At 37.1% G+C, this 18,733-nt stretch overlaps 1 protein-coding gene across 1 annotated transcript in view; it reads left to right on the top strand.

Annotated features, from left to right (window-relative positions):
• Window positions 1-1,863: 1,863 nt before the first annotated feature.
• Window positions 1,864-18,733, top strand: part of Pgd (phosphogluconate dehydrogenase) — a 246,262-nt gene continuing 229,392 nt past the window's right edge. The window contains exon 1 of the mRNA XM_090405817.1: window positions 1,864-2,015. Coding sequence (XP_090261943.1) covers window positions 1,996-2,015 — 20 coding nt within the window. The 5' untranslated portion in view covers window positions 1,864-1,995. The remainder of the gene's footprint in view (window positions 2,016-18,733) is intronic.

Below are 18,733 nucleotides of genomic sequence, written 5' to 3'. Positions count from 1 at the left end.
CCTTCGAACTGGAATCAGATGACTGCTTTCCCTTTTTAGACCTCAAACTTAACAGATGTGCTGAGAGCATTAAAATCTCAATTTTTAGAAAGCCTACTCATACTGACAAGATACCTTCATGCTTCCTCCCATCACTATCCCCCACAAAAATGTGGTATTATTTCCACTTTAGCTCACCGAGCCAAATCATTACTTACAGAAGAAACAGAAATTGAAAATGAACTCCGTTTTCTTAAAAAAAACGTTTATTAACAATGGTTTCTCTCCAAAGAAAATTGACAAATTTCTTTCCCCCAGGCACTCAACTACTTCTGAAGATCCCTCTTCCTCAAGAGCCTTCATCTCCTTGCCTTACATCAGCTCTCTTTCACCAAAACTGGCCAAGATTCTCAAGAAATTTAACTTCAAAACGTGCTTCACGACGCTTCCAAAACTTCGTTCATTACTTAGCAAACATAAACAGAAACATGTTCCTACTCAGTTTCCAGGAGTGTACAAGATTTTGTGTGATTGTGGAAAGCCATACTATGGACAGACTGCTAAATCCACCTTCTACGTTTGGATGAACACCGTAGAGATATCTCCTATAACAGGACTAGAGCTAGCGCTCTCTCTAGCCACGTTCTCTTTTCAGCTAACTCAGACGAAGGCCGCCAGCACATTGTAAACTGGACTCAAACTTCTAACATCCATGTGTGCTACGATGAACTCGAAAGAAAGATTGTTGAATCTAGGGAAGTTTCTCTAGATTCCTCTCATATCAACAACAGCCTGAGTTACAATCTCTCTGACGCACACGTTGCTTCTGTTCAGTACTGGCGCACTCGCGACAGCGCGTAGTATTCGTTTGTTTGGAACTCATACTTGCATTTTTTTCAAACACGCTACTGTCTTTTTATACTTGTTTCTGTTATTACAATTTTAAGTCTCTGTAATTTTTTTATATACTTCTTTGATTGTGATACCTGAGGATGTTCATGTAACGAAACTAGTAAACTAGTAGTATCTTTTTTAAATATATCTTGTCATCTTTTTATCTCTCGGTAACAGTCATTAAAGCTTTTTTATAATATTCCAACCGAGTAAAAATGAATTTTGAAAAAATAAAAATAAAAAATAAAAATATATATATATATATATATATATGATATGGAAAATATATATAATTTATTGTTATTATATAAATACTATAAAAATTTAAAAATAGCATTGTGAAAAAGTGAAAAGAATGCATTCCGCATTTCTATTATATGTTAACAGAAAAGAAACTGATAATGTAAGTTGTGAATCAAAATAAACTGTAAATTGGAAAAAAAAAAATCCATATTGTTTCATAGCCGAATAAGAAACTCAACGAGTTTCATGCCGAATATAGTAAATATATAAAAACTGACCCTAAAGGGAGTGAAACACACTTTGTGTTGCACTACCTTTAGGGTCAGTTGTAACACTATCCAGGTATTTGCGTAAGCTTGGACTCGCCGAACTTTATATATTTACTATATTCGGCATGAAACTCGTTGAGTTTCTTATTCGGCTGTGAAACAATATGAGATGTAATATCCCTTAACTTAAATAAGTTTATATGTCGCCGAATTGAAGCCTTTGGCTCTTCATATAATGAAAAAAAAAAGTTATTATTATTGCACAGGCATTTCACTAGAATCCGAACACTCATCGTGGTAAGTCCAAACTACTTACGCATTAGCTATCGTACCTCTCCTTGATGACAGTACATTTATTTACAGGTTCATCAGGAACTACAATTATAGAACTGACTGCATTTATTCACTTGCTTCATGTACGAAATATCTGCCGTTAGGTGGCGCTTCTTCCAACGAAGTGTCTTGCACAAAATTTTGTATCAACCTTCAGGGTAGAGGAAGTTAAGTCTTGTTTCTATCCTATTATAATCAGGTGTTGTTTGCTTGCGGGGACGTTTTGAATTTATTTGTCAAAAATATTTATCGGAATCATCGAATAAAATAATTCGTTATGGGTACCGGTGAGGAAAGGTAAGGCAGATACTAATTTCATTAAAAATATATCTAGATGATCATTAGCTTCATGAATAGCACATGGTTTAGCGTATTTTAAATGCTGCTTCCTCTCTAACAGAATACGCCGCACCTAGACGCTGTATTATCTCAACCTGTGACTATACTGTTATTTATTTCCTGCTTCATTTTTCGGAAATGATTCCTTCGTAATAATTTGCCAACATGGGATCATTGTGAAAATGAATGTAGTGCTCATCATAGAATTCCCCCCCCCCTTTAATTTATTAAAATGATGAGCAAAGTGCAATCGGTACATATTTTTAGTAAACCGATTTTAATAAGAATCACAAGTCAGGATTATGCTTAGGTTTCAAATGTTTGTCACTTTCAGATATTGGTCATGAAGCATTCACTTTAAAAACCTAGTTTATTTTATGCAGACGCGCCGTATGCTAGAATCAAGACTCAGCATAATTGAAAGCTTGTGAATAGCAGGATGGGAATCTCCTAATTGACAACTTGACCTTGGGTTGCAGGAAGTTGTGTTATGATTACCTAAGCTAAGTGCCAGGTTTATGCTACAACTATAAGTCATTTAGTATAATTTTTAAAATCATTTTGCTTTTCATATAACATAAAGGTTGTTAGCAGTGTGCATTTAATTAAAATAGTTTTCTATTATTGTTAATTATATGTTGGATCAAATTCAGTTTTGTCCACTGGTAGTCAGATATTGCAGAATGAAAAGTTCTGCATTCATAGATAGAACAGTATTAAATCATTCCACACAAATAGTGTTCGTCCTCCTCCTATGACAGCAACACTTATTTTGAAATACAGTTGGTGGCAGTATGGTTTCCTTGCTAGCAAGGAATGCATACTGCCACCTTAAACTTAAATAAAATGATACTGCATCCATGTGTCACTGTTAATAGGGGTGCTGGTATGTCATACTATTGGGTATCATTCCAGAAAACATTCCCTGTCTGATGGTAATTCCTTATGTGAGAGACTCGACCAATGTATTATTGGTAATAACATGATTAGGTAGAAAGAAGAAGAAACAATTTACAATTGGAAAAGAATGCAAAAGAGGAAAGACTGCTCCAAATGAGAGCAATAGAGCAAATTAATGAAAGGATGAAATGTTTGTTCTGTGAGGTTGAACGTACTGTGAAAATGGGTGTTGTTATAGCTGCTGTATGTGTTTTAATAGATTTAGAAGAGAGTTGGTGTGGAGGGAATTCCTGATGAACAGTGACTCTCGAAATATCTAAAAAACTAAGCACAGCAAGAGCAACTAAACATCTGTGAAAGAGTGTGTAGTCACTTAGTGAGAGGCATATAGGTTAGCGTAACAAAATTGTGTATCGCCGGTGTAAAAATTCGCAATATTAGTCACACCATCCAGATGCAAAGTGAAAGAACCAATTGTCTTGGTACAAATGATCTGAGAGATGAGATGTATTCTATGAGGGAGGATGTAAAGGAGTTGTTAGAAAAAACAAAAATGATGAGAGAGATGGTTAAGATTGTAAGTGTCTCACCATGCTATGATAGAGGTAAACTGGGGAGGAGGGCATTGGTAGCAAATGAATCAGTAAATAAATTGTACAGAAGGAATGGTATAGGATTTGTGGATGTGTGGTCTCTATATGACGGAAAGAAGGATTTGTATAATGCTGACAGACTGCATATGGTTGATTTTAGTGTTGGGTGTCTAGAAAGAGCATTGTTCATCAAGCATACTGAAGCACAAATTCAGGAAAAATTAAGCAATTACTGTGGAAGCAGGTGAGCTTGTGTGAAAGCACCCATAAGAAGTGAATGTGAGAATGACCAAGTGCGGATTCTAGTTTCTCGAACAAAAATATTAAATAGGGTAGTCAATTCAGGAAGTACGAGTGATAGTTGGGCCCTAAGGGTGCATTGGTTTCTATATATTAATGCCAGAAGTATCAGGAAGAAACAAGAGGGAGAAGTTTTTGGTATTGATTAGTGCAACTTCAGCAAAAGTTATAGCCATTAGTGAGATTTGGCTTATAGCAGATGTAGTTACTGGGATAGAATGTGAAGGGTTTAATATTTTCAGGGAAGATAGAGAAGACTGGATGGAGGAGGGGTACTACTGATGATTGTGGATGAATTGTAGCCAAAAAAAAAAATAGAGAGGTGGGAGTTTGGCTGTTCAGTTGAAGAAGTCTGGTTTGAGATCAAGGCTAGTAAGATAAAATACACTGTTGGTTTGCTATAAGTCGGAAGGTTCCACATATGATCAGGAAGACGTGCATCGACAAATTAGTACAATGAGTGCAGGTGCAGTAATTATTATGGGGTACTTCGACTATGGAGATATAGACTGGAAGGAAGAAAGATCACATGGCAGAAAGGAAATGGAATTTGTACCCTGACTGAGAGAGAATTATTTGAGGCAGCATGTGATGGAAGGGGGGGGTTAGGGATGTGAGAGTATTGGACCTGGTCATAAGATTAGAAGAGCTATTCATAACCTAGTTGGCCACATTGCCTTCAATTGGAAAAAGTGATCATACAGTCTTGACTTGGAGGTTGTCATGAGAAATATTGTCAAGAAGTGGGTATATGTAGAACTACAAGGTAGGTGATTATGACAAGCTTAGGAGGATGCTTAAATCTGAGCCATGGGGGGGGGGGGGGTCATCTAGAGAAATCAATATTTAATTGTATACCTAAGGTAAGGAGAATTAAACAGGTAGGTGCTAGATGGATGAGTAATATCATTCAGCACGAGCTGCAGAAGAAGAAAATACTGTGGAAGGTATGTAAGGAGAAAGGTGATCATCACACTCATGAACAGTACAAGGTTCAGGCAGGAAAGGTGACCAGCATGGTAAGAAAGGCAAAATTAGATTACGAGAAGAATCTAGATAAGTAGGTCCATGAAAATTCCAGATTTATTTCACTATATGGCAAATAAGAGGAAGAATGACTATGGAAGATTAACCTTAATGAGTACTGATAGTGACAAGGTGATTAAAGCAGATAAAATTGTTGAGTTATTCTGTGACCACTTTGCAAGGGTACATCATCCACGTGAGGTTATTGCTGTATTGCGTGACAGACTGTTCTGGGAACAGAGGTGGATGAACTGGAGGTTCTTGAGATATTGCAGAATCTTAATGTAAATACAGCTGTGGGATTAGATGGGATATCAGCTTGTTTTGTGAAAATGCAAGGAAACTGGCAACGCCTTGTCAGAGGCTCTTTAATTTAAGTCTCAGCTCTGTTGGAGTTGGTAGGGAGTGGAAAGAAGGCACAATGGAACCTCCCTTGCACAGGGAAGATTCTGAGACTGCAGTAACAAATTATAGACCAATCAGTATCTGAATTGTGCAAATTAGAACAAATGATACTAGGTTATGATACTAGTTTTGTGGATAAGATGGCTGCTGGACTGATATCAAAAAGTGGCGAAGCCAGGTGACTAGTGGTGTGAGCAAGGTTCAGTGCTAGGACCATTGCTGTTTAATTTCTACATAAATGACATAGGGGATAACCTGAAAGGAAATATTCAGTTGTGTGCTGATGATGCAAAATTAGGTAGAGTAATAGTTAAGGCAATGTGGTGAGCTTGTAGGATGATTTTAATAGGCTCTCTGTACGGGAAAAAGATAATGGGTGTCAGTTTAATGTCAAGAAATGTAAAGTTATGAATTGGATAAACAAATTACAAGCTGTGTACCACATTGATGGGATTATATTCCAGGAAATAGATGACGCTAGAGATTTAGAGGTGGTGGTGGTGGGAGAGAGAGTTAAAGTTTAGAGGACATATTGCTAAAGTTGTTAAAGTAGCTCATAAGATTACTTGGCTATTGAAATACACAGTAATAAGTAGAGGTAAGGAAGCTATTCCACTTTATGAGGCTTTGATACATCCACATTAAGATTACTGTGCTCAGGTCTGGTCTCATGCATTTCTTGGAGATGAGGAAGTGGTGGAGAAGATTCAGAGGTGAGCGACGATTATAATGTTTCCTATGAGGATAGATTGACAGTGCATGGATTGCAGAAGTTGGTTGATAAGAGAAAAAAAGAGGGGATATTATAGAAAATTGAAGTTGCCAAAAAGGGTTTTATCAGATTGATGTTTCGGAAATGTTTCAGTACTTGACTAGACAGGCTTAAACAAGAGTCATCTCTGAATGTTGAATAAAGGTGTGGTTAGTAGTGGTGTGAGAACTAGATTTTTTGCTTGGAGAGTTGTGAATGAGTGAAATGGCTTGCCAGAGTTGAGTGCTTTGTCTATTAACGTGTTCAAGGAGAAGTATGATAGATTGTTGGATAGATTAGGTCTCCCACCCACTGAAGACAGTGAGGAAAGTTGTTCCAAAGAATATGGCAGATGGAATGAAAGAGAAGTTAGTTTGAAGTTTGGGACTGAATTGGGAATGGGTGTGTGTTGACCACAGTTGCACTTATGGTTTTTGAAGAAAGTGGAAGAATAATAATAAACTATGTCCATAAGCATTGTCCATGAAAGTAGATGTGGAATAGGCATAAAGGCAAAAACTGAACATCTGTGAAAGAAGGATAGATTATCAGTTAACCAGATTATCCTCTTCTGAATTGCAGAATAGCATTTTCAATGGAAGGTGAGTTAGTCTATCTCATATGAAGTAGCAATGTTTCTTTTGGGAACTTTATTTATCCTAGGAAATAGGCAAATTGGCCAGAGAACACATTCAATTATCAGACAAAAATACTGTATAATGGGTGGTAAAGTAATGTGGTGCAAATTATCTGGGTGGTTGCCAGCAGTGCGAGGACCCCTGTAAGAAAAGGGTATATGTGGAACTACAAAGGGGGTGATTATGAAGAGCTCAGGAGAAAGCTTGCGGGTGTAGCATGGAATGAGGAGTTAGCTGGAAAAGAGATCAATGCAGCCTGGGGGATTTTCAAAAACTATGTAGCAGATGCAATGTCTAAATGTATTCCAAGGGTGAGAAGATTAAATAAGGTAAGTGTGAGACGGATGAATAAAGAGATCAAGCATGCGATACAGAGAAAAAGGGCATTGTGGAGGCAGCATAAGAGAAGTGGAAATAACCAATTTCATGAGGTCTACAAAGACCAAGCAAGGAGGGTGGCTTGGTTGGTGAGAGTAGCTAAAGAGAGGTATGAACAGCAGTTGGCTAATGAAGCCAAAAAGAATCCTAGGGAGTTCTTTTGATATGTAGCCAGCAAAAGAAAGAAAGAATGATTATGGAAGGATGGCATTGATAGGAGAAAATGGTATAAAGACAGCTGTTGCAGATTGTGTGGTGGAGATACTTAATGAACAGTTCATAAAGATGTTTCAATCTTGTGAATGTGACTTCATGGAGAGATTGAGAGCAGTTGATGATGGGGAGGAGAGACTGACTGTAAGTGAGCAAGAGGTGTTTGGGGAGTTGAGTAAACTAGATGTAAATAAGGCTGTGGGACTTGATAATATATCACCGTGTATTCTGAAGGAAAGTGCCAGAGAGTTGACACCTGCCTTGACATATTTTTTTAATATGAGTCTTGCATTTGGTCAAGTTCCTAAGGAGTGGAAGGAGGGCAAGATTGTGCCACTTCATAAAGAAGGTGATCGAACTCAAGCATCAAACTCTAGGCCTATCTGTGTGTTAGATGTTGTAGTTAAGTTGTTGGAGAAGCTTGTGAGAACTAGGATCCAGAGTTTGGTAGACAACAATTGTATAATCTTTGATGGACAGCATGGATTTGCTAAAGGAGGTCATGTTTTAGTAATATACTTACTTATTACAATAAAGTGACTGCTTCCTTGAACAGAGGAGAAGGATACACAGTAATATACTTGGATTTCGCAAAAGCTTTTGATAGAGTAAGAGTACCTCGTGATAAGTTGACAGTCAAACTAGAGCAGATGCGGTTGGATATTAGATTAGTGCATTGGTTTGGAGACTGGCTATCTGATAGGTATCAACAAGTTGTTTATGGGGGTGCGATATCCAGGAAAAGGAAAGTCACTAGTGGAGTGCCTCAGGGGTCTGTTTTAGGGCCATTACTATTTAACTTGTATATTAATGTTTTAGTAATATACTTACGAAGATTATTGATGAAGATTTGGATGGAGATATTCAGTTGTTTGCAGATGATGCAAAGTTGGGACGAACCATAAAGAGTAGTGAAGATGTTGTGGCCTTGCAAGAAGACTTATAAATTGAGTGATTGGGCACAGAAATGGGGATGCGAGTTCAATGTTGCAAAATGTAAAGTTTTAAAATTTTGAAAACAAAGATGGGATGCAGAATTTATGCTTGGCGAGAATATATTTTTGGAGGTAGTGGAAATAAGAGATATGGGGGTGATAGTGGATAAGGATCTAAAATTTAGGGGACACATCGTCAAAATTGTGAAGACAACACAAAGGCTTCTGGGTATGATGCGGAGGACACTGACGTGTAGAAGTAGGGAGATTCTTGTTCCATTGCATAAGGCTTTGATTAGGCCACACATGGATTATTGTGCCCAGATTTGGTCATCAGGTTTTCAGAAGGATGAAGAGATGTTGGAAAGGGTCCAAAGGCAACTGATTAAGGTAGTTTCTGACCTCTGGAATGTTGAGTATGAGGAAAGATTGAGAAGATGTAATTTGCAGAGTCTGGTGGAGAGGAGGAAGAGGGGAGATATGATAGAGACCTACAAGTTGGTAAGTGGTTGTTATAAGATCAATGGTGGAGAAGTTCTACAGAGAATAGTGGGAGAACCAGAGGTCATCCCTGGAAACTGTATAAAGAGGGTGTGAGTAGGGGAGTGAGAGCAAGTTTTTTTCCTCACTGTGCAGAGTTGTGAATGATTGGAATGCCTTGGCTGAGAGTGTGGTGTCTGCAAGGAGTTTGAGTGTGTTTAAGGCTCGGTATGATGAGATGTGTGTGTGATAAAAGGACCTCCCAGATGAGTCTTTGACTCCATGAGGGGTCTTGGGGTAATAATAATAATAAAATGATAGTGCAATGTGGATGAATTATGGATCTGTTTTTATTTTATTCTACACATTTGCATGTGTAGAATAAAATATATATATATGTGATTTCCACTCGACACGTAAGCCTGTAGTACATTAGTACTTTTAGTGGGCTAAATATTTTTTTATTCCAGTTTTTATTAATATCTTTTTTTAATTTTATTTTTTACATTGTTTAGTATACTACAGTTTAGTATGATATAGCATAGTTTTACATAGTATTGTGTAGCATGGAAATTTTATTGCATATTGTACAGGGATAGATGTTACAATTATAGGCCGGTATGTTCTGTAGTTAAGATATTGGTTAGGAATTTAGGATAGATTGCTTAGAAATAGCATACAGGAATAGGTTGATAGATATAAGATTATCTATGATGATCAGCATGGGTTTTATGAAGAGTTATTTTTGTTCTTTAGCAGTCTACTTGTATTTTATGACAGTGCAAATAATTTGTTGAATAAGGGAGACTTGTACGTGCGTTATCTGTTTTGAATTTCTGGCCAAGCATCTGAGGCTTGTGTGTGTTACATCTGTAAATTGTGTGAGTTCTTCTGGTCAGTTTGCCAGAAGAACACATGCAAGTTGCAAAACCAGAATTTCTGGGAGGGAAAACCTTTTCACCTGTGTATGTAGTGGCACTTTTTTTGGGCTTTGCAAAGGCATTTGATGGATTGGCATGTGAAAAGTTGATCTGTATTCTGGGGACAGATGGAAGAAAGATTGACTCTGATTCACAAGGCACATTGTGTATGTATATGGAAGCAGTGTCCCAGAAAATAATGGTAATTGGTGGTGAGCTTGGACTCCAAATGTCCATTTCATTTGTTAATGGTATTTTGTGTGGATTGATAGGAGGTATTTAGTTGGTTGCTGATATTGCAAAGTTGGAGTGAATGATATGTTAGTGATATTAGCTTCATTGGAAGATTTAAATAGATATTTAGCTTAGATGAATGAGCAAGTTCCAGTTTTAATGTTAATAATTCCAGTGTATTGCATAAAACTATCATAGTTTCATTTATAAAATTTTTAAAGGATTTTATTCACATAATGGTGATTTCATTTGTTTTATAGGTCTCGCAAAACTTTGTGGCACTAAGATGTGCAATGTCAGGGAGGGGAAAGCGAGCGTGGAGGGGGTATACAGAGGGAGTGGAGGGGATAGTTGAGCACATGGTAGGCAGGGTAGCCAAACAAAGTGACTAATTAGGATTAGGTTTTAGAGTGCCTCGACATCTGAGGTCATTTGCAGAGCAACAAAGTGACTAATGAGTGAGTGCATGGTGTGCTCTACTGGGCAAGGCAATGCTGGCAGTGGCGAAATGTTAAAGCGGAGTCCGTGTCACTTTGCTGTTTCTGCAACTTAGTATTCTCTTTTGGCTGGGTGCATCCAGAAACTGCATTAAGGTGATAAAGGCAACCTGGCAATTATTATTATTATAAAGGCAATTATTTTAACTATATATATATATATATATATATATAAATAATATTGGTTTTATTATATTTAGATACATTGATGGTCGCAATTTACTGCACCGTGTTTTATTTCACATGCAACTGTTACAATAAAACGTTACTGGTGAGATTTATTTTTATTATATTTTTGAATAATCACTTAGTTCTTTTTATTATTATTATTATGGGCAACTCCAAGGGGTCCTTAGACTCATTGAGGGAGGCCCAACATTAAGTCAAGAACAACTATTCAACATTTACACAGTATCTATCATACTTCACCTTGAACTCATTTACAGTCATGGCACCCATAACAGACTCTGGCAGCTTATTCCACTCATTTACCACTCTCCAAGTAACAAACCTAGCTCTAACACCCTTGCTAACCACACTGTTACCAAGCTTCCATGGATGGCCCCTAGTCCTCCCACTACCAGTCCTATTCTCAAAAATATCTTCTGAATTAATCTTATAGAAACCCTTCAGTAATTTGAATGTCTCAATCATATCACCCCTTTTCCATTTATCAACCAATTTCTGCAGCCCACAAATCTTCAACCTTTTCTCATAAGGTTTATTCCATAGTCCTGCTATTATCTTGGTCACTCATCTCTGGATCCTCTCCACCTCTTCCCCATCGAAAAGAAACCCTGGTGCCCATATCTGGGCACAGTAGTCTAGATGGGGTCTTATCAAGGCTGGATACAGAGGAACAATAACCTGTTTGTCTCTGTTTGTTAAAGTGTTTTTCAGCAACCAAGTGATTTGATGAGCTGATTTTGCCACTTTTGCAATGTGTCCCCTAAACTTCAACTCCCTATCCACCAACACTCCCAAATCCCTGGCCTCATCAATCTCCTGGAGTACAGTTCCACCAATGTGATATACTGCTGCTAATCTTTTCACCCCAAAATGCAAAACCTTACATTTTTTCACATTAAATTGACATCCATTTTTCCTAGCCCAGTCCTCCAAACTATCCAAATCATCCTGCAAAATTTTGACAACCTGAGCATTCGCTATTGCTCTACCTAACTTTGCATCATCTGCAAACAGATGCACAGTTCCTCTCAGATCCTTTCCTATATCGTTAATGAACAAATTATACTGTAGTGGTCCAAGAACAGAACCCTGCGACACACCGCTAGTCACAGGCTGTCTTTTGCACTCTACTCCTGAATAAACCACTCTCTGATATCTCTCCATCAATCACCCTCCTATCCATCTCACCAACCCTATATCCATTCTCATATGCTCAGTTTACTGATTAGAATTCCATGTGGTATCCTATCAAAGGCTTTAGCAAGGTCCAGTAGAATCACTGTAAACCCATTACCCTTATCCAGTTCAGCCGTCACTGTGTTATAGAACATAAGCAAGTTACTGAGGCATGATCTACCATTCACAAAACCATGTTGTTCCCCATACACTATCCCATTTTCATTTATCCAATCTTATATTTTCCTCTTGACTATTTTCTCCAAGACCTTGACAACAATTCCTGATATGCTGATCGGCCGGTAATTTTCAACAGCAGTCTTGGAACCTCCTTTATGCAGTGGAACTAGTTTCCCCTCTTTCTACTCCCTTGGGACTAACCCAGACCTGAGACTGAAATTAAACAAAATGGTCAAAGGCACTGACAATTCTTTAGCTGCTTCTCGTATGACATGAGCTGGTATAACCATTTAATCCCGCAGGTGAATTGACATTGAGGTTTTGTAATAGACTATTCACTTCTACTTCATTTGCCACAATTCAGATATAAGCTGTTGGTTCTTCCATTTCTGCAATGCCACCACCTGGATGATATACTCTTGCAAAGTGCTTACTCAATAAACTCAATAATTCTACTATATCAACTGATTCAGTTACCCACCCTACCATCTGCATTCTTTAAAATCAATCTGCCGTATACATTTTTTCTTTTTCTTGCAACATATCAAAAAACTGTTTGGGATTCTCTTTAGCCTCCATGGCTAATGTTCTTTCATAATCTGCTTTTGCTTTTCTTACCACACTTGTTACCTTTCTGGCCTGGGCTTTATACTGTTCATGTGCCTGCAGGTCAACTTTCTCCCCTTAAATTCCCTCCACAGTTGTTTCTTTTTTTGCAGCTCAAGCTTAATGGTGTTATTCATCCATTTAATCCTTACTTGATTTATTATTCGGACCCTAGGTATACAGTCAGCCATTGCCTCCTGCAAACACTTATTAACTGACTCCCATGCACTATCAACATCCAGCCCTTGCAGTTTTACATGCCATGGCACTGAACCAATCAAACTCGTAAGCTTGTCATACTTACCAGCCCGATAATTCCACATGTACCCTGTCTTAATTATAAATTCCACATCTTTAGCCACCTCCCAAGTCAAGACCCTATGATCACTCTCACCAATTGGTGGCAATGTGGTCATATTCATTGCAGTCAAATCCTCAGATGCAATTACTAGGTCAAGCACTCTGACCCCTAGTATTTTCCATTACACGCTGTCGCAGATAGTTATCCCTTAATAACCGCATAAAATCCAATTCCTTCCTCCCATGTGTCTTCTCCTCCCTCCAATCAATGCTACCATAGTTGTAATCTTCCATAATAATTACTCTCCTTCCACTCATTTCTTCTATTTGCTTATGCATACTATCTCCACCATCTTTTCCATCACTTGGTCTATTGCAGCACCCAATTGTATATTTTGTTCTGCTAGCCTTAATCTCACACCAGATGGCCTCAGATGTGCTCTTTACTCTATCCTGCAATTCAACTTCTATTCTCCTTGGCTGCAGCTCATCAGCTATCATCAATAATACTCCTTCCCCCATTTTATTCTCCCTGTCATTCCCGAACACACTATACCCCTCACATTCAATCCCACTAGATATATCATCTTCAGTCAGCCATGTTTCACTAATGCCAATAACCTGTGGTCTGGAAGTGCCAACCAAGGCCAAAAATTCTTCCTTCTTGTTCCTAATACTCCTAGCATTAGTATACATGAATTGCAGACCCCTGTTAGCCCCATGATGCCTTATACTAACTATCCCATTCTGATTTGTCCTTCTTATTAGCTCTGGCATATTATACTCATTCATACACTCAACTGCCTCCCTAAGGTCTGCATATCTACCCCCCCCCTTAATAAATCTAGTTTCCCTGATTCTGCACATCCACTTCATTCAACAACACTTCAAGTCTCCTTACACCGAATCCATTCAAATGCAAATCATCCATCTTATATAGATCATTTCGTGCATCGAACTCACTCCACACGTCCACAAATTCCACACCACTCATCCTGCATAACCCATGCATAAAGTTATTTGCAATTATGGCCCTCCTTCTAAACTCTTCACTGTCATACTGCGGCAAAAGACTAATCATCCTAACTCTCTTACTCTTCTCTTTTGCTACCTCAAACAATTCCTTCAGGTCCTCTATCATTTCCATTTTATCTCCTTTCAAATCATTCATACCTGCGAACACTATCATTTCTTTCACCCTTTGCTTTTGCTCCCTAATAGATTCACTTACCTCCTTAATGGTCGCACCAGGTTGGTACGATTTTGTCAAATTCTCTACCATCACATCTCATACTAACGACTCTCCATACAGCACTCGCTCCTTCGTTTTGTTTACATTCACAATCATACTCTTATTTTTCCTATCATACTTTTTTTATTAGCTGGTACACTCGGTAGACATTTGTGCACACGCTCCAGCTGCTGCATCGCTCCACTCAACCGTGCGATATCACTCATTGCATCTTTCTCATCTTTTTTATTATCTGTTAAACCATTAATTTGCTCTTTATTAATACCTTCATTCTAACTTTCTATGCCGCCCTCACAGCTCTCTGGTACAACCTCGCAATTTCTTATCATATCGCTATTTTTTACATTCTGAAATTTGACAAAAATAGCACACTCATGACCTGAAACACACTTTAATTCCTCATTTTCCTTACATTTTCTGCACACATTCATTCCACTATCATCATCTAACCATACTCCAACTGCTCTCCGCAACGTATACATTTCACAGATAATACATTGAATAATCTCCTTTATGTTACCGTTATTGAACAAAGATGGCGAACCATTATTACTAGCTGCCATTTTCCTTCTTACCGGAGCCACGCGCACGCTTCTATCGTATCTTATCAAATGAATAATTGAAACAACACCAAAAACACACAAACAGACACACTAAGATACGAAAAGCAAAATTGCATAATATTCAAATAATATTCAAAACTACATAATATTGAAGCAAAATTGTCAATGATAACTTAAAATAACACTTATCTTATCAGGAGCGCTCAACAAACACTACACACCCTGAGTTCCTCTAGCGGCCACTGCCATATAATGTATTTATATAACGTGTTAAATAAAATATATTGTTTAGGGTGCTTTTTCAACATGGCTATGAAGAAAAAACTAAGAAAAACAACAGATGAGCATCGTGACTTTAAAACTGAATGAACTGAATCTTTCGCTTTTACCTCGAACTCAGATGGCCCTCCAATCTGTCTTATTTGCCAAGAAAAACTGGCACACAACAAAAAGTCAAATTTGGAGAGACGTTTCACGACAAAACATGCCACATTTGCCAGAAAATATTCTGTCAGTGACACGAGAAAGAGGGCATTTGAAGAACTTCAGAAAAATGTTGAAAAATCAAGTTCTGTATTTAATTATTTGAAAGAGTCTGCCAATGATGTTAATATTGCAAGCTTTGTAGTGAATCAGGAGATCACTAAGAGAGGAAAATCATTCACAGATGGTGAATACATAAAATGTTGTTTTGTTAATGCATCTGAAGAACTTTTTTGGGATTTCAAAACAAAGCAGAGATTTTAAATAAAATTAAAAACATACCATTATCTGCCAAAACAGTAGCACAGGACAGTTACAATGTCCTCAAATGTGACCAACCAACAAGTCGAAGATGTTAAATTAGCTTCAGCTTTATCAATTGGGGTAGATGAGTCTTGTGACATCAAAGACACTGCCTAAGTTTCCCTTTTTGTGCAGTATGTATCATCTGAGGATCCGAGAGAAGAACTTCTGGGATTATTGCCACTGAAGGGCCAAACGCATGGAGAGGACATAGCAAATGCCATCCTTGAATGCATGGAAAAAAATCATATCCTACTCAATAAAATTGTGTCGGTTGCAACCGATGGTGAAAAAAGTATGATAGGAGCAAAAAAGGGTTTTGTTTCAATTTTAAAAGGAAAAATTAATCATGAAGCGATTACTTTCCATTGTATACTCCACCAGGAAGCACTTTGTGCACAAACATTTACAGAAGAAATTGGTAAAATTATGGAATTGGTAATTCAGATTACCAACACCATTATAGCCAGGGGACTTAACCATCGACAATTTAAAGAGTTGCTAAGTGAAATGGAGAGCAAGTATTCAGATCTTCTCCAGTACAACAGGGTTTGATGGCTTTCCAGAGGCGACGTGTTAAAGCATTTTGCATCTTGCATAAATGAAATCAAACTATTCCTTGACAACAAGGATGTTCAATATCCAGAATTAACAGAAGATCAGTGGTTGCAAAAATTGTACTTTATGCTGGACGTTACATCACAACTGAATCAGCTCAATTGTAAATTACAATTGGCGTTCAATTCAATTGTAAATTACAATTGACGTTACATCACAACTGAATCAGCTCAATTGTAAATTACAATTGAGCTCATTCAGCTGATTCAGTAAAGGCAATGGAAATACTGCTTTTTCAATGCTAGAGGAAGTTATTTTGTTTGAAAAAAATTGATTCTGTTCACTGAAGATTTAGAGAGGGGAACTTTAGTTCATTTCCCAAACTTGTCTCAATATCGCCGAGAAAACAATGCCCTCATTAACAAAGATTATTTCAAGACAGCAGTTTTAAACATGAGAGAATCTTTTCTTCAAAGATTTCAGGAATTCAGAAATAATAAAGCGACTCTAACTTTTATTACAAATCCTCTTAATGCCAATGTGAAGGAATTAAAATTTTCTCCGTTTGATATTGACATGGCTAATTTTGAAATACAATTGCTGGACTTGACAAGCAAAGATTTATGGAGCTCTAAATTTGTACGTCTTGGTACTGAAATAGAACTGGAAGAAGAAAAATGCAGTCTGATTTCACAGCAGCAAGCGGACTGCTATAAAAGAACTACAGAAGGCAGACTCAATGATTTTCAATACTTGAATAGTCTTCTGGACTCATATCATGAGTTGAAAAAATTTGCATTTGGTGTTCTCAGTATCTTCGGGTCTACATATTTATGTGAGCAATCATTTTCTAACATAAATTTCATTAAATGTAAATTGAGGAGCCAAATTACTGATGCCAACTTGGAATCGTGCCTTAAATTTAAAATGACTAGTTACAAACTGGACATACAAAAACTTTGTAAGGAAATGCAAGGTCATTGCTCACACTGATTACAACCAATGAGAGCAATTTTTTGTGTGATTTTTTTTCTTCATTTAATAAAGATATAATTAATATTTAACTTGTTATATATTACTATAAATTTACTATAATATTACTTTAAAATTTCCTTATTTGTAAAAATATATTTATGGCTCTCGAATAATTTTTAAATTGTTGTGAGGGACAGGTTTGGCTCTTCTGTCTCAAAAGTTTGCCAACCCCTGTTCTAGAGCATCGGTTCCCAACTGGTGGTACGTGTACCCCTGGGGATACGTGCTGGACCATTCAGGGGTACCCAAAAAATAATCAGTAATGGTGGAAAAACAAGTAAAGTAAACAAAATGCAAAACGTTAGTTATGGAACAATAAATGTTAAGTTTGAATCACCGTTATTTTAAAAATAAGGGGTACAATTTATAGAAATAAGTTTAAAAGTGTTACACAAGTGGATAAAGTTGGGAAACATTGTTCTAGAGCAGTGTTTCTCAACCTGTGGTCTGCGACGATGAGACAGGACAGGTGGTCCGCAGGCAGACAAATTAATTAAATAAATATATATTTTTAATTATCCAAGCAAAACAAATTAAATTTGAATAAGTAAAAATTATTGAAATCAAATGGAGCCTTAAAAAACCAACAAATAGCATCAGAATGTTCAAAGGCGGAAGCAATAAAACTATATCATTTTTCACTTCACCCTCTTTTATTATTCGTCATTTTGCCGCTAAATTTGTAGTTGCGGAATGATAAATAATAAAAAGGGTAAAGTGAAAAACAATATAGTTTTATTGCTTCCGCCTTCCCTCGCTGTTTTGTCAGATTTGAAGTGAACATGTGTCATCCACATTTCAACCAATTGCTTTTGGGGTATTGATTTTTATTATTGAAGGTTTCCCTCCTTCAACCAAGGCTCAGTATACCTTCAGAAGTGCTAAGTGATGCTTGAACAAAGTGTGTCGTGAGTTAACCCCAGTATTTATATATTTTTTGGAAATTTTTTTAATAATGGAAAAGTGGCTTAGAACTAGAACTTTGAAAAAAAGAGCAAACGAAACAGGTAATGCTAACCCTAATTGTAATACACGTGTTGTAACAGCCAGTAAATCTAATACTATTAAAGTAGAAGAAACAAGCATTTCAAAGAAAAAATACAGAAGGAAATACAACAGTTCATATTTGGAATTCAGGTTTACTTGGTGTGGAGATGGAAGTGAACAGAAACCTCCATGTGTTTTGTGTTATGAAGTATTGTCAAACGAGTGCAAGAAACCTGCAAAACTCTGACATTTAGAAACTAAACATTGTGATGTGAAAAATAAGCCAATTGAATTTTTTCAGAGATGCTTAGGGACATTAAATCATGGAAAGATATAATTTCAGCCATGGGTTCCACTAATAGCAAAGCACTGGAAGCATCCTATGTCGTAAGTTTGTGCATAGTGAAAACAGGGAAACCTCATTCTTTCAGGGAAAATTTACTACTTCCAGTTATAAAAGATATGGTAAAAATTATGTTTGGCAACAAGTTACTAAAAGACGTTGATTTGATTCCTCTTTCAAATGACACTGTCAGTCGCAGAATTAATGATATGGCAGGTGACATAGAATCTCAGTTAATCGAAAGAGTTAAGAAGAGCCCTTATTATGCGTTACAAATGATGCACAGTTAATATGCTACGCAAGATATGCGCATGATAACAACATTCATGATGATGTTTTGTTTTGTATAACTTTGTCATCCTGAACAACTGGAGAAGAAATATTTCACACTCTCAAAAATTACATAATACACAAACGGATCCAGTGGGAAA

This window comes from Typopeltis vanoorti, chromosome 15 (genome assembly GCF_054136105.1).
Source record: "Typopeltis vanoorti isolate ZY-2024b chromosome 15, IOZ_Tvanoo_1.0, whole genome shotgun sequence".
NCBI lineage: Eukaryota > Metazoa > Arthropoda > Arachnida > Uropygi > Thelyphonidae > Typopeltis > Typopeltis vanoorti.
The sequence above is the reverse complement of the archived record's forward strand: the minus strand, read 5'-3'. Positions and strand labels throughout refer to the sequence as shown.